The sequence below is a fragment of the Lissotriton helveticus genome, chromosome 5_1 (genome assembly GCF_964261635.1).
Source record: "Lissotriton helveticus chromosome 5_1, aLisHel1.1, whole genome shotgun sequence".
NCBI lineage: Eukaryota > Metazoa > Chordata > Amphibia > Caudata > Salamandridae > Lissotriton > Lissotriton helveticus.
Window position 1 is genome coordinate 1,325,842,776 of NC_136065.1, and position 21,476 is coordinate 1,325,864,251.

The 21,476-nt window shown below is 45.2% G+C and overlaps 1 protein-coding gene across 2 annotated transcripts in view; it reads left to right on the forward strand.

Moving 5' to 3' along the window:
• Positions 1 to 21,476, forward strand: part of LOC144755356 (receptor-type tyrosine-protein phosphatase V-like) — a 704,907-nt gene that overhangs the window by 288,275 nt on the left and 395,156 nt on the right. For both annotated transcript variants that reach the window (XM_078644168.1, XM_078644167.1), the window contains 4 exons: positions 2,276 to 2,545; positions 3,092 to 3,361; positions 6,494 to 6,763; positions 14,255 to 14,524. In XM_078644168.1, the coding sequence (XP_078500294.1) occupies positions 2,276 to 2,545; positions 3,092 to 3,361; positions 6,494 to 6,763; positions 14,255 to 14,524 (1,080 nt within the window). The remainder of the gene's footprint in view (positions 1 to 2,275; positions 2,546 to 3,091; positions 3,362 to 6,493; positions 6,764 to 14,254; positions 14,525 to 21,476) is intronic.

The following is a 21,476-nucleotide window of genomic DNA, read 5'->3' on the forward strand; positions in this document are numbered from 1 at the left end:
AAAAATATAGGTGGGAAAGGGTGTGAAGGAGGTAGTAACAAAAGGGTGCAAGAAAGGAAATCAGAAAAGATGAATGGTAAAGGGAAATGAAGGATGTATCTGTGAAAGGAAGAAATGTTTAAAGGTAGGGTAAAAAGCAAAGTTGAAAGTAAGGTTGGTGAATCGAAAAAGGGCAAATGGAGCATGGACAGAAGGTTGAAAAGACAAATACAAGTATTGATGGATTAATGAAAAGTTGAGCGGATGGGTGAATCAGTGGAATGATAAATGCATGCAGGGCTAGATGGATGCCATAATCAAAGGAAATAAGGGTGAAATGATCAATGAGTGAAAAGAAGGATGGCTAGGTAAAATGATCGAATTGTTAAAAGCATTTAGAAATATTTGAATGGGTAAAAGAATGGATGAATGGAAGCGTTGCTTCGTGGCTGCAAGATTGAAAGGCTGGGTAGATAAATTAAGTGAAGTACAGAATCATTAAAGGATAGATGGGTTACTGGAAGAATGAATGTAAAGATGGTTAGATGGACCGATAAATTGAAGGGTGGGTGAAAGGGTGGATGGATAGAAAGGCGAAAGAATGGATGCATGGAATGGTGAAAGGATTAGTATATGGAAGGCTAAAAAGATGTATGGAAGAAAGAAGGGATGGATAAGTGAAGGAAACTCTGCTAGGGTGGGTTGCGCTCTCTTAATGGCATAAGTGGTATGGATCTAAGTGTATATGGCGGTATTTTACTTTTCTGGACCCTCCTGTTGGTGCTCGTTTAGCTCTTAAGAAAAGTCAACCAAATTCCGAAATGTTTGCAAGTTAACCAGAAGCATTGTGAACTGTCAGAGGAAACTGAATGAGGACGAGGAAGGATTTATTTAAATACATAGCAGCTTCTTCGTTGTCTGCAGAGATTTTTTACTAGAAAACCTGTGATGATGGATCTAGATTTAGGGTTGTTCTTTAAAGCTCCCTGCTGGTAGCCTGAAACCAAGAATAACAACTTGGATCAGAGAATCTTCACTTGCAGCCAAGGTGAGTTTCCGAAGTTTCTCCGCCAGCCTCCATAGCGTCATCTCTACTTTCTGCCATTCAATGCCATCCATCCAGTTAGCGCATGGATACATCGGAGAGGGACACTTTATGGGAAAGCCACAGAGGTCCTTAGGCTTAAGTCATATGCAATAGTTAGTAGCCCTGTGTCCCACTGCCCGCACCCTCAGTTCATGCAACTCCCTCATCAACCGCTCCTGCTGGACTCAGCCCCAGGGAGCATCGTGTCTGTTCGTGTGTCTCCTATAGTCGGTCCGCGCCAGGGACACCACACGCAGTCACTTGGGTAGAGGGAGTGAAGAGAACAGCCGTTGACTACAGAGAGATGTGCACGGGGGGTTGGCCATGGTCTGGCACATGAGTGCTTTGCCACTGATTTCAACTGTGAATCAGTGTTTAATTTGAACGGGTGGTTTCCTGTGCTGCGCACCGGCACTTAATTGACGATGTCGGCATTTGTGACAGTCTGTCACAAGGTAGCGCTGTCTTGCTAATTTAGAGATGATCACAACAACAGGTAATTATTAATTCAGTATACAATAAAAATGACTATTACCTGCCACCCAACCCGTTCTTATAGCTTTGGACGCCTGAAATGGTCCGAATTGTCACCCTTGTAGGAGTTTAACGGTTTGTAGTTGTGTTGTTACTATAATTGGCAGCATGGCAGGGGCAATGTGTGGAGCAAGCTGCAGTGGCCTCCTGGCGAAAGCCCTGGCACTTATGTTATTACAAATTAAACAATGCTGTGAATATAGGTGTTTATTATGAAAGGGTTCAAGGCACCTATGGATCTGAATTGAACGTTCAGATTTTAAAGGATATACGCATTTTTATCTTTCCTGCTTTTATAGAACAGAACACTGTTTCATGCCAAAGCTTCCAAAGTACATGCATTGAAGGGCCCTGTGACATCACATAGCATATCCTTTTAGCTCATTGCAGGTTCAGGGTTTCCAGACCCAGAGCCCGCCGTATGAGCCAGATGGACGAAGTGTGATCGTATTCATCCTGATTGTGCAGTCATTCAACACACAGAGGAAAAATTAATCTTCTCCAAAAACAAATGATTGAAAATATTTGTGTTGGTTATAATTTGCACATATTTTGCTATGCGTTCCGAATGTCCCTTTTCAGTTTCGTTGTTACTCTATATCTTCCAGTCACCACTGCAGTTGTGACTCTTATGGACTTCCTGATGATGTGATGTTTTTCTGTTCTTCACCCCAGATCCTTTAGCTGTCTACAATTTGAGGCTGAAAAGTGGAGAGACCCCCGGTGAGCTGTCTGCGTCTTGGGAGGAGCCTCTTGGTGGCAACGAGGGCTACCAGCTCACTCTCTACCATACCAAGTCCGATGAAGCTGTCAGGAATGAGTCACTTCAGAAGGGAGTCTCTACATATCAGTTCAAGGGCTTGGAGTCTGGGAGTGAATACACGCTGGAAATTGCTACGCTGTCAGGACCATACCGATCCAGCGCGAGAGCGAGCGAGTGGACATGTAAGTAACGCCTATGGGCCACTCTACCGTCACTGTGGTTAATGTCACTGGTCAGTTCAGGGTTTGAGTTCAGCTGGCACTTTACTCAGGCTTTCTCTCAGTTTGAGATCATGGACTGAGCTACCCACAGAAAATCATCCCCAATTCACAGGCTGTAGCAACAATCCTCAACAACATTTTAATGCCCAGATAGCTTTTTCTTTTTGGAGATACCACTCAAGCCAGTAGTCAGCCAACTCTCTGCACTGTGCATTGCAGGGTCAGGGTTTCCAGACCCAAAGCCCGCCCCATGAGCCAGACGGATGAAGTGTGATCGTATTCATCCTGATTGTGTATTCATATTCATTCAACACATACAGGAAAAATGTATCTTCTCCAAAAACAAATGGCTGAAAATATTTGTCAGTTATAATTTGCACGTGTTTTGCTATGTGTTCCGTATGTCCCTTTTCCGTTTCGTTGTTACTTATATCTTCCAGTCACCAGTACAGTTGTGAATCTTATGGACTTCCTGATGATGTGATGTTTTTCTGTTCTTCACCCTAGATCCTTTAGCTGTCCACAATGTGAGGCTGAAAAGTGGAGAGAACCCTGGTGAGCTGTCTGCGTCTTGGGAGGAGCCCCTTGGTAGCAACGAGGGCTACCAGCTCACTCTCTACCATACCAAGTCCGATGAAGCTGTCCGGAATGAGTCACTTCAGAAGGGAGTCTCTACATATCAGTTCCAGGGCTTGGAGTCTGGGAGTGAATACACGCTGGAAATTGCTATGCTGTCAGGACCATACCGATCCAGCGTGAGAGCGAGCGAGTGGACATGTAAGCAACGCCTATAGGCCACTCTACCGCCACTGTAGTTGTTAATGTCACTGGTCAGTTCAGGGATTGAGCTCAGCCAGCACTTTACTCAAGCCTTCTCTTCAGTTTGCGATCATGGACTGAGCTACCCACGGAGAAACATCCCCAAGCCGCAGGCTGTAGCATCAATGCTCCACAACATACTAATGTCCATATAGCTTTCCCTTGGAGAAGTTAACCACTCAAGCCAGTAGTCCGCAAACACTGTGCACTGTGAAGTACTCAACTTTAGTTCTTCTTTGTACAAAATATCACATCTTAGTATTTGTACCCCCAGCCACCCTTATAATTATTTCTACGTTGGATATTCATGACATCAACGTATAACAAAATATAGGCAGCACATAACTAGATGCATACCTCACACATACACATGCCTTCACACACACTCTTACTTTCAAGCATACAGAGCACAACATACGTTTGAATGCATCTTTTTTACTTGCCTCAGCTATCAGTGAAGGTCCCATTCCAGCATAAGGTGCTCCATTTCTTAACACACTTATAACGAATAATACTAGTGTAATAAGAGGGTTACGGATCTAAGGAGGGAGAGCCCTGATGCCTTCTAGGGTGAGCCACTCCAGTGTTCTTGGCATTGAAGTCCCACCTCTGAGGCCAGAGGTCGTAAGGGGCAACCCAGGAGTTGCACCTGCGACTACAGATTAGCTTCCAAGTTGGGCAACTGGCAAATTTGCGATGTTTGAGATAGAATGATGCGGAAGGGTAATGAGAGTGGCCGGATGACTCCAAACTGGCGGGTTTGCTTCATGCCAAAGGTCTCTGAAACTCAAGAAATATATATTAAAAAATGGAGAAGTACATTGTGGACAGCCGAAAATACTACTTGTAAAATTGGGAGAGCTAAGGAGGTAATTTTGGGGGTGGGATTGCCAATGGACACTATAGGCTAGTTTCAATAATGTGAATTAGTAATTTAAGGGTCTTGTCTGCCTCTCTTGTCTGCCTGCAAATCAGCCGGTAAAACCTAAAAGGTGCAAGTGAGAATCATGACAGTGTGGATGGGTGTGAAGGCAAGCAAAGCGAAGGAGACCGGAAAAGACGGCTGATAAAAATGGGAGAAAGGAGGACAGAGCGAAAGGGAGATGCAGGGAAAAGAAATGTAAGAAAGAAAAAGTAAGTAGGAGAGGAAAGAAAAAAGTAGGTTGTAAGTGGGAATGGGAGTGAAGGTGGTAGTAACGTAAGGATGGAAAAAAGGAAATATGAAAGGAAAGCAGAAAAAATGAACGGAAAGGGTAAATGAAGTATGTATCAGTGAAAGGAAGATGTTTAAAGGTAGAGTAAAACGTAAAGTTGAAAGTAATGAAGATGAATACAAGAAGGGCAAATGGAGGATTGAACAGAAGGTTATAAAGACGAATACAAAGATCGATGGATTTATGGAAAGGTGAGGGGATTGGTGAATCAGTGGAATCATAGTAACATGAAGGGCTGGCTGGATGCCATAATAAAAGAATGAAAGGTTGAGATGGTCGATGGGTGAAAAGATAGTGGATGACTGAAAACATGTATTGAATGGTTAAATGAGTGTGCGAATATTTGAATGGGTGAAATAATGGATGAATGGAAGAGAGGCTGGGTGGCAGGATAATCTAAAGGATGGGTAGATAAATGAAAGTACCCAATATTTAAAGGATAGGTGGGTTAATGGGAGTATGAATGAAAGGATGGTTACATGGATCGATAAATTGGAGGATGGGCGAAAGGATGGATGGATAGAAAGGCGAAACAATGGATGCATGGAATGGTAAAAGATTTCGTGTATGGAAGGCTAAACAGATGGATAGATGGAGGAATGGAAGGTGAATGAAACTATGCTCAGGTGGGGTTGCGCTCTGTGAATGGCATTAGTGGTATGGATGTAAGTGTGTGTGTGGGGGGGGTACTTTTCTGGATCCTCTCTTCGGTGCTCATTTAGCTCTTAAGAAAAGTCAACCACAGTCTGACATTTTTGTTAGTAAACCGTAGACAAAAGCATTGTGAACTGGCAGATCAAACTGAATGAGGCCATAGAAGGATTTATTTAAATACATTGCAGCTTCTTCGTTGTCTGCAGAGATTTTTTTAGAAATGGTCTTTTTGTGGTTCCAGATAGATTTAGGCTTGATCTGAAAAGCATAGTGCTGGTAATCTGAAAGCTAAGAATAACAACTTAGAGCAGAGAATCTTCTGTCGCATCCAGGGTGAGCTTCTAATGTTCTCTGTCAGCCTTCATAGCATCATCTCTACCTTATGTCATACCGCGCCATCCAACCAGTCAACGCATGGATGCTACCTGAGAGGGGACTCTTTATGGGAAAGCCTCATAGGTTCCTAGGCTTAAGTCATGTGCAATAGATAGTAGCCCTGCATCCTACTGCCCGCGCAATCGGTTCATGCAACTCCCCCTTCCACAGCTCCTGCTGGACTTAGCCCTGGGGGAGCACCGTGTCTGTTAATGTTTCTCTGCAGATCTGTCCATGTCAGGGACACCACACGCAGTCACTTTAGTAGCGGAAGAGAAGAGAAAAATCTTTGACTACAGAGAGGTATGTGCACACGGTTTGGCCATGGTCTGGCATGTGAGTGCTTTGCCACTGATTTCAACTGTGAATATAACGGTTTTATCTGAAAGGGTTCGATGCCTCTATGTATCCAAAACGAACTTTCAGTCTTTAAAGGATATGCATGTTTCATTCTCTCCTGCTTTAGGACTGTTTAATGCCAAAGCTTACAAAGTACATGCATTGAATGGCTCTGTGACATCACATAACATATTATAAGGTATCCAGGATCCTTTTAGCTCACTGCAGGTTCAGGGTATCCAGACCCAGAGCCCGCCCCATGAGCCAGATGGACGAAGTGTGATCATATTCATCCTGATTGTGCAGCCATTCAACACGGAGAGGAAAAATGAATGTTCCCCAAAAACAAATGGTTTCAAATGAAGAGAGTTCAATTTTGCACATGTTTTGCTATGCTTTCCAAATGTACCTTTTCAGTTTCATTTTTACTCTATATTCAGTCACCAGTGCAGTTATGAATCTGATGGACTTACTGATGATGTGATGCTTTTTCTGTTCTTCACCCTAGATCCTTTAGCTGTCCACAATGTGAGGCTGGAAAGTGGAAAGACCCCAGGCGAGCTGTCTGCCTCTTGGGAGGATCCCCTTGGTGGCAACGAGGGCTACCAGCTCACTCTCTACCATACCAAGTCCGATGAAGCTGTCCGGAATGAGTCACTTCACAAGGGAATCTCTACATATCAGTTCCAGGGCTTGGAGTCTGGGAGTGAATACACGCTGGAGATTGCTACGCTGTCCGGACCATACCGATCCAGTGCAAGAGCGAGCGAGTGGACATGTAAGCAAAGCCTACGGGCCACCCTACCGTCACTGTGGTGGTTAATGTAACCAGTCAGTTCAGAGTTTGAGTTCAGCCCAGCACTTTACTCAAAACTTCTCTTCAGTTTTCAATCAAGGACTGAGCTTCTCACAGAGAAGCATCCCCAGGCCATAGGCTGTAGCATCAATCCTCAACATCAGACTAATGCCCAGGTAGCTTTTCCTTGGAGGAAACAACCACTCCAGCCAGTAGACAGCCAACACTCTGCACTGTGAAGTTAACAACCTTAGGTCTTCTTTGTGCAAAGATATCACATCTTAGTATTTCTACCCCCAGCTGCCCGAATAATTGCCTCTAGCAATGGCAACGTACGGCTTCAATGTATAACAAAATGCAGGCAGCACACGCTCACACATACACATGCCTTCACTTACACACTCTTGCCCTTGCTGTAGCGTTTACTGGGTCCATGTATAATTTCACATATATATTCTCAACCTCTCGCTAGCTTGTACATACAGATGGTCCTCTGATGGATCTTGCTCTGTGCTGAAAGGAGTTTGATATTTGGAGAGTGGACAGTTACCCAATGAGGCCCAGGAATAGTATAACTTTATCTTCAACTCAAATACATTACAATTGGGTGAAGCTTTCAAAGTGACTAATGTCATAGGTAACCCAAAATCAATAAATCACTCACAATGAACGGTGAGTCGGAACAGCAGAGTCCGATTTAAGAATTTAAAGTTTAGTTATTCACTCTATAAGTAAGGAACATTTGCATTCAAATAAAGTAGCATACAGCCCTAAAAATCAATTAATAAAGGATTCAACTAAATATACCAAGCCTCTGGCATTTAGGGAGATTATGATGGATGAACAGGGAAATCTTCCTCAGCTGAAGCAGATATGGACCCGTACTGCACGTGTTGATAGGAAATTGGAAGCAGTGTATTATTGTAAAGACTCTCAGGAAAGTTCAGCAAAGTTCTAAGTAGTTGGTTCCAGTTCGTAAGACAGCAGTCTGTCTCAGTCTGTTGCTGTAACCACAAGAGTCACAGCAGCATGACAAGAACCCTACATCTGAATCCGAAAGGTTCAATCTGCGTCAAGACACTGGTCAACAGCAACTAGTCCTAGTCCTAACAGTAGAATTGGAATGTGAATCAAGATCAGAAACCCATATTACGAAAGGCAGCTGCCCAGTTCTCCCAAAGTTGAGCAATTATACTTGACAGGTTTCCGGGGTGACACCCCCTGGCATCACCAAATTTGTCAGATCACTCGGTTCCATTTGTCAGTCCAAAGTAAAAAGAGTATTATGTAGCAGGAACGAAGATACAAATCTGGAAAAATTAAGTAAATTGATTACCTAGTTCCTCATGTCATGTAAGTTAAAGACACATTGAACAATGAAACATTGAAGATGATGACATGAGGGTTCAACAAGTTCTGTTCTCATGCAGCTGTTCCAGAGAGTAACAAAATGTGTTGCAAGTATGCTATTCAGCCCGGTTGACGTCAAAGGAAACAGTAATCATTTCAATATATTTTGCTATATTTTATGAAGTTCCCATATGCTTAAGAATATTCAGTCCATGACTTCACTAAAAAGGGGAAGTAAAAATTAGTCCTACATAAAATTTGGCTAATATATGACAGTCATGTTAAATTGTAAATCACACATTAATGGGGAAGCTAGCATATTAACTTCAGAATACATTAATAAACATTTCAATCTGATCATAATTAATACATGTAAGTATAGGGTACTCATACCATTTTGTAACTGTCAATCATATCTATAAGAAAATACATATTAATCTTTGTCTATGTAATTGATACATATATAAAGTACATGTTATAGAAGTTTCATGAAGGCACATTTAGGTATATTCATGTACCATATTCTTTTCTTTTGTCATTTTCGGTGCACACATTATAACATGAAATAACATTTTTTTTTAAACTTTTTACAAAAAAATCAATCTACTTCACATTTATTTCCTTTAGTCTTATTAATTTTACATTCATGACATGAAAATCGAATCAATTAGTAATACAATCCATAATGTGAGATTTTTCTATGGCGTTATTCTAACATATAAATGATTGCAAATAGTATTTCATGATTAATAGTCACATCTATATAAATTAAACATATGTCTCGAATCTATCCTTTCATCTGCATGCTTTTACGATGCAGGATCTGAATCGTACTATTTGTATAGGTTTTAATAACGTGGAATTTAACATGCGTTTGTCATCGTTTGGGTAAAAGTTGTCATAATCATTTCTTTTATCAGGGAAAAATAGTTTGATGTAGTCTTTTCTCTATCACCTTCAAGCACACAGAACACAACATACATTTGAAAGCATGTTGTTTACTTGCCTCAGCTAGCAGTGAAGGTCCCATTCAAGCAAAGGTGCTCGATTTCTTATTACACTGATAAATGATACTAGTGTAATAAAAAGTGCGGCGAAAATGAGGCAAGGAGAGCCCTGATGCCTATAAGGGTGAGCCACCGAGTGTTCTGGGAATTGAAGTACCATCCCTGAGGACAGGGGTTATAAGGGACAACCCAGGGGTTGCTCCTGTGACCCCTAACTGACTTCCTAGTTGGGCAAAGGGCAAATGTGCAATGTTTGAGATAGAATGATGCAGAAGGGTAATGAGAGTGACTGCATGACTACAAACTGGTGGGTGTGTTTCATGCTAATGGTCTCTGAAACTCAAGAAATATATAAAAAATTGACAAATGCATTGTGAATACCTTAGAATACTACTTGTAAAATCGGGTGAGTTTAAAAGAAAAAGTTGGGAGTGGGATTGCCACTGGGCCCTATAGGCTGGTTTCAAAAATGCTAACTAGAAATTTAAGGGACTCCTCTGCCTGCAAATCAGTTGGTAAAACCTAATAGGTGCAAGTGAGAATCATGACCGAATGGGTCGGTATGGAGGCAAGCAAAGCGAGGGAAACTGGAAAGGATGACTGATAAAAATGGGAGAAAGAAGGACAGTTCAAAAAGGAGATACAAGGAAAAGAAATGTGAAAAAGTACGTAAGAGAGGAAAGAAAAATATAGGTGGGAAAGGGAGTGAACGAGGTAGTAACATAAGGGCGAAAGAAAGGAAATATGAAAGGAAAGCAGAAAAGATTAATGGAAAGGGGAAATAAAGGATGTATTGGTGAAAGGAAGAAATGTTTAAAAGTTGGTTGAAAAGTAAAGTTGAAAGTAAGGGTGGGGAACAGAAAAAGGGTCAATAAAGGGTGAACAGAAGGTTGAAAAGATAAATACAAGGATCGATGGATTAATGGAAAGTTGAGAGGATGGGTGAATCAGTGGAATGATAGAAGCATGAAGGGCTGGATGGATGCCATAAGCAAAGGAACGAAGGGTGAAATTATCAATGAGTGAAAAGAAGGATGGATGGGTAAAATGATGGATCGAATTGTTAAAAGAGTGTGGAAATAATTGAATGGGTAAAACAATGGATGAATGGAAGTGTTGCTGGGTGGCTGGAAGATTGAAAGTACAGGTAGATATTTGAAAGGAAGTACAGAATCGTTCAAGGATAGCTGGATTACTGTAAGAATGAATGAAAGGATGGTTAGATGGATCGACAAACTAGAGGACTGATGAAAGGATGGATCGATAGAAAGGCAAAACAATGGATGCATGGAATGGTGAAAGGATTAGTGGATGGAAGGCAAACAGGATACATGGAGTGATGGAAGGAGCGATGGAAAGGCGAAGAAAACTCTGCTAGTGTGGTTTGCACTCTCATAATGGCATTAGTGGTATGGATCTAAGCGTATATGGGGGGGTATTTTACTTTTCTGTACCCTCCGGGTGCTCGTTTAGCTCTTAAGAAAAGTCCACCAAATTCCGAATTTTTGCAAATAATCCGGAGACTAAAGCAATGTGACCTGTCAGAGCAAACTGAATGAGGCCATAGAAGGATTTGTCTTTTTTATTTTTAGGTCTCGTGGCGTTAACCGCGCGAAAGCGCAGTCTCGCCAGAGACCTATAGTCAGCGACGCAGCTTTCCAGGAGACAGGACCTGGCCGCGCACATCTCCTCCCCAAGAAGGCGATTGTAACGGGCCACGCGCACGAGAACGCGCGCTCCATTGAGCAGGCCACAATTCCCGGAAGTCCCGCCCCACGATAGGTTTCGTTTTCTCTCAGACCTGCTCTCCATGTTTAAAATGCCGATCCGTGCCTTGTGCACCAACTGCTCTGATTACTTCGATAACGTGAGGGATGTGGCGGCGATTCACTGCGGACACACCTTCCACCTTTGCTGGTAAGTGAAGGTGGGTATTTTCTAGCATAGGCCCTTCTGTGCCCCAGTGCTTGGACTGACTGCTGGCCTCCTGTGACTCATGGGCCTTGACGGCCGGCACGGGCCCCCTCCCGGCAGAGGGTCCTGCTGCTGCTGTGACGCGCCCCAGGTATCTCCGGTGAAACAGCCCCCTCCTTTGCCCAGCCGGGCTTGCTGGCTCTCCACACGGTGCCGGAATGAGGCGCTTGGGGCTGCAGCCACCCAGGAAGCGTATCGGCCACCAGGTCGGTTGGCGGTCCCGGTTGCATGGGCTCCTTTCTCCCTGCAGCCGCCGCCTGAGCCCTGGGATCCCAGGCGCTCCTGACCCCCTGTGTTGCTGTGACTGCTACCTGAGGACCTATTTGTGGGCAGGGCCTCCCCGGGATTCCTTCCCTGGCTGACCCGGCCTCGCAGCTGATCGAGCTACTGCAGCAGCCGCACCGCCCGTGGTTGCTGACGGCTATTCCACTCCACCATCGACCTCCGAGACACCCCTTTGAGGGCCTCTGGACCTGTTTGTCACTCTGAGGCCTGGCTGCTGCCGCTGCGGGACTGCGGGGGTGTCCCCCATTTCACTGGCATCCGGGGACCTGCCAAGTCACTGCTGGGGCCCCCTCATCTCCGGATGCACTGTTTCCCCGCGGGGTTGGCCTGGACGGGAGCTGGAGGCGGCTGCTGACCTCCTATTGCCCAGCCCCCACCGAGACTCCGTGAAGCTGTGAGGAGGTGGGTGCACTTTCTACCGACGGCTGAGGTGCAGGGGGGTTCCCGGTGCCACCGATCTGTACGTGGCCACTCGCTCCTTTTCGTGCTTTGGGGGGTCCTGTTCTCTGCCCTGCATCCCGCTTTGGCTCTACTTCAACTGGCATAGCGGCGGCACCTTGGGACATCCAGTGGAGGTGCAGGAGAGCATACCAGACGACTTATGGTCCGAGCCTTGGAGTGCCTGTGGGTTGGCATCTGGCCGGTGTTATCGGCCACGCATGTCGAGCGGCGGGTATCTCCCGGCACGGCATTGACACCTAGAAACAACTTGCTTTTGATATGATCTATATAGTCCTGTACTCTAACATCTGCCCATATTTATGTTTTGGCGTATTGAGTGTAGGGTTCTTGATCAAGTGTGTGTGATGGGATTTGCTAGGAAGGTGTGTAGCTCCATGCCGTGCGTGAGGTGCATCATCAGAGTTGTGTGAATAATAGCTGCGTCAGCCCATGCCTGAGGTGCATCATCAGAGCTGTGTGAATAATAACTGCGTCAGCCCCGTGCCTGGGGTGCATCATCAGAGCTGTGTGAATAATAACTGCGTCAGCCCGTGCCTGAGGTGCATCATCAGAGCTGTGTGAATAATAACTGCGTCAGCCCGTGCCTGAGGTGCATCATCAGAGCTGTGTGAATAATAACTGCGTCAGCCCCATGCCTGAGGTGCATCATCAGAGCTGTGTGAATAATAACAGCTGTGAGCCCGTGCCTGAGGTGCATCATCAGAGCTGTGTGAATAATAACTGCATCAGCCCGTGCCTGAGGTGCATCATCAGAGCTGTGTGAATAATAACTGCGTCAGCCCCATGCCTGAGGTGCATCATCAGAGCTGTGTGAATAATAACAGCTGTGAGCCCGTGCCTGAGGTGCATCATCAGAGCTGTGTGAATAATAACTGTGTCAGCCCGTGCCTGAGGTGCATCATCAGAGCTGTGTGAATAACTGCGTCAGCCCCGTGCCTGAGGTGCATCATCAGAGCTGTGTGAATAACAGCTGTGAGCCCGTGCCTGAGGTGCATCATCAGAGCTGTGTAAATAATAACTGCTTCAGCCCCGTGCATGAGGTGCATCATCAGAGCTGTGTGAATAACAACTGTGCGCCTGTGCGTGAGGTGCATCATCAGAGCTGTGTGAATAATAACTGCGTCAGCCCCGTGCGTGAGGTGCATCATCCACATTGCTCAGGTCACCCAAATTCCTGCACTCTCTACCACACTGCTTTCAAGAACAGCATACTCTTGCACACACTCTCACTGCTCACCAATTCAAAGTTTGCAAAATATTTTATGCAACGCATTGTCATACACAATGCCAATAACTCAAACTTTAATGCTGCGAGAGCTATTGCATTGTAGATGCTTGTTTATTGCAGCTTCTTCGTTGTCTGCAGAGATTTTTAATAGAAAAGGTCTTATTGTGGATCCAGATGGATTTAGACTTGTCCTTAAAAGTACGGTGCTGGTAATCTGAAAGCTAAGAATAACAGTTTAGATCAGAGATTCGTGTGTTGCAAATGGGGTGAACTTCAAACATTTCTCTGCCAGCCTTCATAGCATCATTCTGTCGTACTGGGCCATCCAACCAGTCAGCGTATGGGAACTACCTGAGAGGGACCCTTTATGGGAAAGCCGCATAGGTCCTTATGTTTAAGTCATGTGCAATAGATAGTAGCCCTGTGTCCCACTGTCCACCATCAGTCGCCATCAGTTCAAGCAACTCCCCCTTCCACAGCTCCTACTGGACTCAGCCCCAGGGAGCACCGTGTCTGTTCATGTGTCAATGCAGGTCGGCCCACGCCAGGGACACCACACGCAGTCACTTGGGTAGGGGGAGAGAAGAGAACGACCATTGACTGCAGAGTGGTGTGCACGGGGTTTGGCCATAGTCTGGTGCTTGAATGCTTTGACAACGATTTCAACTGTAAATATAGCCGTTTATTCTGAAAGGGTTTAAGGCCTCTATGGATTCGGAACGGACTTTCACGCTTTAAAGGATAAACATATTTCTACCTCTCCTGCTTTTATGGCACAGAAGACTGTTTTATGCCAAAGTTTACAAAGTGCGTGCATTGAACGTCACTGGGACATCACATAACATTTTTTAAGTGTTCTAGTATCTTTTTAGCTATTTGCAGGTTCAGGGTTTCCAGACCCACTGCCTTCCCATGAGCCACACAGATGAAGCGTGATTGTATGTATCCTGATTGTGCATCCATTCATCACCTACAGGAAACAAAAATAATGTTCTCCAGAAACAAATGGTTGAAAATATTTCAGTTGGTCATGATATGTACGGGTTTTGCTATGAATTCCAAATTACCCTTTTCAGTTTTGTTGTTACTCTATACCCAGTCACCAGTGCAGTTGTGAATCTGACGGCCTTCCTGATGATGTGATGCTCTTTCTGTTCTTCACCCTAGATCCTTTAGCTGTCTACAATGTGAGGCTGGAAAGTGGAAAGACCCCCGGCGGGCTGTCTGCCTCTTGGGAGGAACCCCTTGGTGGCAACGAGGGCTACGAGCTCACTCTCTACCATACCAAGTCCGATGAAGCTGTCAGGAATGAGTCACTTCAGAAGGGAATCTCTAAACATCAGTTCCAGGGCTTGGAGTCCGGGAGTGAATACACGCTGGAGATTGCTACGCTGTCCGGACCACACCGATCCAGTGCAAGAGCGAGCGAGTGGACATGTAAGCGAAGCCTGCAGGCCACCCTATTGCCACTGTGGTTGTTAATGTCACTGGTCAGTTCAGGGATTGAGCTTAGCACAGCACTTCACTCAAGCCTTCTCTTTAGTTTGCGATCAACGACTGAGCTGCCCACAGAGACACATCCCCAAGCCACAGGCTTTAGCACCAATCCTCAACAACAGACTAATGTCCAGGCAGCTTTTCCTTGTAGGGGATAACACTCAAGCCAGTAGTCAGCCAACATTCAGCACTGTGAAGGATACAACTTTTGGTGTTCTTTATACAAAAATAGCACATCTTGGTATTTCTTCCCCCAGATTCCCTAATAACTGCCTCTATTTTTGAGAGTTTTATACAGCGCGAACAAGATCTTTGCAGATATCAGAGCGCTTTACAAGTAAAAATACAAAGTAGAAATACAAAGTAATAAAGCTTATAAACAAAGTAATATATGAGGTAGTTAGGTACAAGGTGCTAGTTACATAGGTAGGTCAAAGGACATGAGTTAGGTTACAGGTGTGGTAGTGTAGGTACACTGAGAGTAGACAAACAATTGCGTCAATAGCATAAAGTGCGATACCAAGGAGCATATACTTGCTTAAGCGTGTTTAGAGTATTTAGAGTTTAAAGGTGGGCCAAGTTGAGGTGGGTGTGTGCAGGATGTATAGTCCTACAGGTGCGACAGTAGAAGGGATGTAAAGATCGTTGAGGTGGAGAGGGTAAAGTGTGCAAAGTCAACCAGGTGCGTCAACACTATAACAATATACATAATCAACCAGGTGCAACGAGCATTATAACAAAATACAAAGAGTGAGCGTATACAATTACGTAATTCGATAATACGGTGGTACAATAGGCCAAGGTCGGACAGGCCTTACAGAGCAGATTTATGAGTGATACGGAGTAATAGGTCATGTGTATTTTGCCATGAGGATCGCTTTAACTTCTTTCTTAAAGATTGTATTGGAGGAGATGAGTCTTGTTTCAGGAGGGAGTGAGTTCCAGATCCTGGGTGCCATTCCTGAAAAGGAACGTTTATACGTTTTTTCCTTCCGAAATCTTCGAGGTTTCAGCAAAAGATGGTTTGTGCTCCTAGTAGTTCGGGAGCCACCCGAAATTGTCAACTTTTGAGTGAGGTAGTCGGGTGAATTCAGATGCACAGCCTTGTGTGTCATGCATGCAATTTTCAGTTGAATTCTGGCTTCAAAAGGTAGCCAGTTCAGTGATTTAAAGTCCGGTGAGATATGCGAGTGTTTTTTTGAGCCTGTGACTAGTCTCGCTGCGGCGTTAAGGGACGCTCGTAGGGGTGCCGTTGTAGTTAGGGGGAGCCCGCAGAGGGCGGTGCTCCCGTATTCTATGTGCGGGATGACTATAGATTGAACTGCAGTTTGGAAGTCTTTGGTAGGAAGGAAAGGTTTAAGTTTTCTCAGGGTATTGATTTGGAAGTTCGCTCCTTTGGTTGCCTTGCTGATGTGCTGCTGCATGTTGAGATTGGTGTCAAGTGTTATGCCTAAAGATTTTGCTGAGTCTACTACGATGGGCTGTACATTTAGAGCCGTTAATTGCTTAAGCCATGTTTGAGCCGTGGATATTTTAGCGGGAGGTGAGATCAGGAGGAACTCGGTCTTCAGAGCATTGAGTTTGAGGTGATTCTCAGCAAGCCAGGATTGGGTGTTTCTGATCGTGGTGTTCAGCAGCATGATGTCCTTGGGAGATTGTATTTTGAGATAAAGTTGGGTGTCGTCGGCATACATGTGAAAGTGCACATTAGAAGCCTGTAACAACGTAGTGAGAGGTTCCATAACTAGGTTGAACAGTGTTGGGGAGAGGGAGGATCCTTGAGGGACGCCTAGCGATACAGGTACCGGAGAGGACAGCAGGTTGTTGCTTTTGATTCTTTGTGTCCGGTTGTGTAGAAATGAGGTGAACCACTTTAGAACAGTCCCAGATATGCCCATCCTTGTGTTTAACAGTTCGAGTAAGTTCTCATGTTTAACTGTATCGAATGCTGAGGAGAGATCCAGAAGGATGAGGAGACAGGTATCATTTTGGTCTAGGATTTGGAGGGCATCGTCCACTATGTGAGTCATGGCAGTTTCGGTACTGTGCCCTGCTCGGAAGCCTGACTGATGAGCGTTTAGGAGGTCAAACTTATCTATGTGTTTAGTCAATTGTAGTTGTACACATTTTTCCAACAGTTTAGCGAGAGTGGGGATGTTTGTAATAGGTCGGTAATTGTTTAGATCAGTGGGGTCTGCTGTTGTTTTTTTTAGTAGCGGTGTGACTTGCCCTACTTTGAGGGCGTTGGGGATGGATCCTTGTTGAAGAGAGCTATTGATAATCTTAGACCAGAGTGGGAGAAGCCAGGGGGAAAAGTCTTTTACAGCGTTAGCAGGAAGGGGGTCAGAGAGGTGATTGGAAGGTTTCAGGGCGCTGAGCAGTCTGCCAATTTCTTCTACGGAGTAAGTGTCAAAGGATGACCAAGTAGCATTGTTCTTAGGTTGAGGCACTGCTGTGTGTCGGGGGTTGGAGTACAGGATAGCGTCATTGAGGAGATCGCTTCTTATTCTCTCAGTTTTTTGGATAAAGAAGGCAGAGAAGTCTTCGCAGGAAGGAGTAACGTCCATGGCCCTGATTGTCTGGGGTTGCTCTTTGGATTGTGTTCTGACTAACTCAAACAGTTTTCTTGGACGGTTTTTAGCTTGGGCGAGCTGGAGGCTGAAGAAGTCTCTTTTTTTGCGTTTTATTTTCCTGAAGTAGGCGTTTCTCTGTTTCTTTAGACTTTTTAGGTGCACTGCAGAGGGGGCTGACCTCCAGGTGCGCTCTGCCATTCGCATCGCCCGTCTATCCTCATTGAGGCTTCCGTCATACCATGGGTTGGAAGTCTTCTTGGACGAGACTCTTTTTAGTTGCATGGGCGCCACCTCATCGATTATTGTGGACATAGTATTTAGATAGTGGTCAGTCAGAAGTTGAACGTCTGTAACGCCGGGAGGGGGAAGTAGCCTATTGCCGCTGTTGGGTGGTAGGGAGTTTGGGTTGAGTTTCCTCAAGTCTCTTTTCCACACTTTGTGCTTAGTGTGTTGAACTGAGTTAAGTCTGGTTTTTTCCTTGATGAGGAAGGAGACAATATGATGATCTGACCAGTCACAGGGTTGGATTGACTCCAGTTGAATAGCGCCCTCTTTGGAGATGATAAGGTCAAGGGTAGAGCCTCTCTTATGGGTCGGGCTGTTGCATATTTGGTTGAGATCAAGTGCGTTGAGAAAGCTTTTGAGGCTGTTTACCACTGCGTCACTGCTGTCATTCCAGTGGAGATTGTAGTCGCCAAGGAAAATTTGGGTGTGCTGCCGTCCTGAGTTGGCTGTAATTGTATCCATGAGTTGTTGGACGAAGGAGAAATTGTCCCCAGGTGGGTGCATCGACAATGTATCCAGCACATAACTGGGGCAAGTTTATTATGCTGAGTAAAACAAGTAGGGTTACTTTATGGGTGATCTTTCTTTAATTTCGGTGTTGAATTTTAGTGAGTGACTCCCACCCTTGTTACCGATCGGAGTTCTAGAGAGTAAGAATTTTAGTAATACATTACGCACCCAGTACTCTTCCTTTCAAGTGCCACTCCCTGTAAAAGAATAAACGGTGCTTCTGTGAGCACGTTCTATAACCCAAGAACCCCTTTTGTCAGAAGTGTACCCCTAATCCCACTGCAGCCTTCCTCTGCTCAGGTTGGCCATTACATTATGCAACTGTAGAGATAGTACAGTTGTTTCCATCTAGGGTCTTTATCTGGCAGATGCAGTGGCATTGTGAACCCCACACGTGAGAAAAATTGGATGGGTAGGACAGTGCATGGATGCACATCTGAAGAGATGGATGCATGGGTGGAAAGGAGGGAAGATGGAAAAGTGAAAGGATGGATGGCTCGTGGCTGTCAGAATGTAACTATGGGATGGCTAAAAGACAGATGGCTGGCATGGTAAAAGGATGGATGCATGATGGATGGGTGACATTGAAGGTAGGGGACCAAAAGGCCCATCCACCATACTTCTCAAACTGACTGCATCGAATTACACCTAAGAGATGAGAACCTAGTGCATAATCTATAGCTTTGGAGGCAAGAACATGTTCACCCTCTCCAACTGGCATTCAGATGAAACATAATCCCTTCCGCACATCCCAGCTGCGAGACCCTGAAAGGCATGGCAGCCTGTTGGGTTCAGATTCACTATTGGCTACTATTGATTGACTGGCGCATCAAGTTTTTCCAACCCTCACATCATCTCGTCACACAGGCAAGGTCGATCACTTAGCTTCCATAGCTAGGCATCATACAGACTTCTTGTTATTAACTTCACAGCCTCCTAGCTATGAGACCCCTGATCGATTACAGCCTAGTACCGGCACTCCACCTCAGGCAAGCCTAGAACTGCAAACAATTACTACAGGCCCACAGATGGGCTGCAAATTTGAGAGAAACCAATCTGTCTTCCTTGGCTCTGGAGAATTGACCTCCAAACTTCATATATTCATATATTGTCATGGAACGTTGCTGGGGTAAGCCCAAAGGAGGCATTGGGTCCAACATATAGACCACTTTGACATCTGTATTTTGCAGGAAACTTGGGCTACTGCGCCTTTTTATCCCCGGATAAGTCACGTTCTGCTACCCAGCAGTCACAGTAGACCAGGACATCCGGCTGGGGGGCTGAGGATTTTGATTAAAATCGAGCTTCATTGCACCATCAGATAGATTTAGTCTAAAAGCCCCAATATCCTAGCAGTTAATCTTAGGGGTAGGAATGGTATGGTGGTGGACCTCTTCATTGTCTATGCTCAAGACACCAAGACGGGCTATAGCTCCCCAACTCTCCAAGCGCTGGAAGATTGTCTTGAGGAGAGAGTGTCCCAAACACCACTAATAATAGCAGGAGAATTTAATGTCACCTTTGAACCCCTAGACCCAGAAGATCTAACCTGCAGTGAACAAGTAGATGAGCTTTGGCTTGCCCCCCTCTCGATCTACCACTGATCAAAAAATGGACATGAGCAGCTTTGCAGCTTCATGCCATAACTCTTGAGTATGGACTAAGGGCTGCAAATGGACGTACCAAGTCCAATAATATGGGGGCTAACACTGTCAACAGAACCACAAACACAAGCCGCATTGACTATATATTGCTAGATGTCAGATTGTGGCCAGGAGTGATGGATATGTAGTCCGGACGACCACAGACAGCTACCATAATCTTCCTGAGCTTGTCATGGCATCAGCTTGGACCAAAAGCTTCCCCGATACACCACTCACAACTAAGGAGATATGCCCTACAAACGATAATAGGTAACTCAATGGGCACGAGTAGCAATTGACATCACCAAGCTTGAAGTTATGAAGCATATACTCCTAGAGAGCACTGGCCAGCTATACAGCCTACTTGAGCATCGAGAGGAGCCCATAAAGATCATGGACACCCATACACTTTTCTTTGAACAGCTAGGGTCTTATTTTAGAATGCCAAAACGGCCCCAGCGTCAGTCGTCACCTGCCAGCTCTCAATCCTCCTGGTTTAATCAAGAGTGCAAGAAATTAAAGTCAGAATTGGCTGTTGTGATTAGAGTGAACAATGTAGGGGATTTAAAAGTGGCAAGGAGATCCTACAAGATAGCTCTGATAAAAGCACAAAGGGAATGGGTTGAGAACTGTTGGCTTCAGGACCGAGATGCCTGTCAGAGAAAGGACTCCCAGCAGTTTTGGCTCTTAGTTACTAGGGGAGATGTCAGACCACCCACCAACAACATTGCCATAGTCGCCTGGTCTGATCACTTCTCTGCAGTATATACTGGATCAGGAGAGACGACCATAGAAGGTTCCATCATTGACTGCACCACCCCCCAGCCCAATGATCTATTTTCCCTAGCTGACGTCACCCAAAGCATAAATTATATAGTCTGGAATAAAGCCCCAGGTCCCGACGGTGTACCCGGTGATGTCTTTCTCAACGATATTGTCAACTGGGCTAACAACATCTGGGCACTAGCAAACGGAATCGCCACAGGGACCCAAATACTACCGTCGTGGAAGGGAGTCGAAGTAATTCCGGTTTTCAAAAAAAGTGACAGTTCACTGCATCCAACTACAGGCCGATTAGCCTTATAGATGGTGCTTAAAAGGTCTTTTCCTGCACTTTGCTTACCAAGATCACAGTATGGATGGAGGAGAATAACATTCTATCCCCCTTCCAAGCCAGGTTTAGGCGGATAGTTAGTACCATCGATCAAGTTTTTCGATTCTCTCTATTGGCCTGAAAAACAGTGACCATCGAGCAGGGCAGTCTTTTAATCACATTTATGGATTTAAAGTCTGCTTTCGACCTCATTCCCAGGCACAAATTATGGCACGTCTTGCAGGAATTGGGGATTCGATTGGAGATCCTTGTGCTGGTTGTCCGTTTGCACGAGGACAATTATGCAAGGGTTCGCTGGGGAGACCAAGGGCAGTTGACAGACTTTATCAGAATTGATAGCGGGGTCGAACAGGGCTGTGTTTTGGCTCCCATCCTGTTCTCGCTCTATATTAACGGAGTGGTCAAACACCTAGCGGAAGTCCATGCTGACGCCCCCACATTGGGGAGTGCCAAAGTGACAACCTTACTGTTCGCGGACAATATGCTATTGGTCTCCAAGACCCCAGTGGTCTCCAACTGCTTCTCGATCGCTTCAAGGTCTTCTGTGAAATGAGGCTTGAAGGTTAATATCGCGAAAACCAAGCTCCTGTTGATGAACCCCCACAAATCATTCAAAGGAAAATTGCTGTTGGGGAGGATTCCACTGGAGAGAGTGGCCACATTTAACTATCTGGGCGTGATGCTCTTGGAGAAAATGGCCTGCAAGTACCATATTACGAAGCGAGTCCTACAGCAGAAGAAAACCACTGGGGCTCTGATTATGGAGC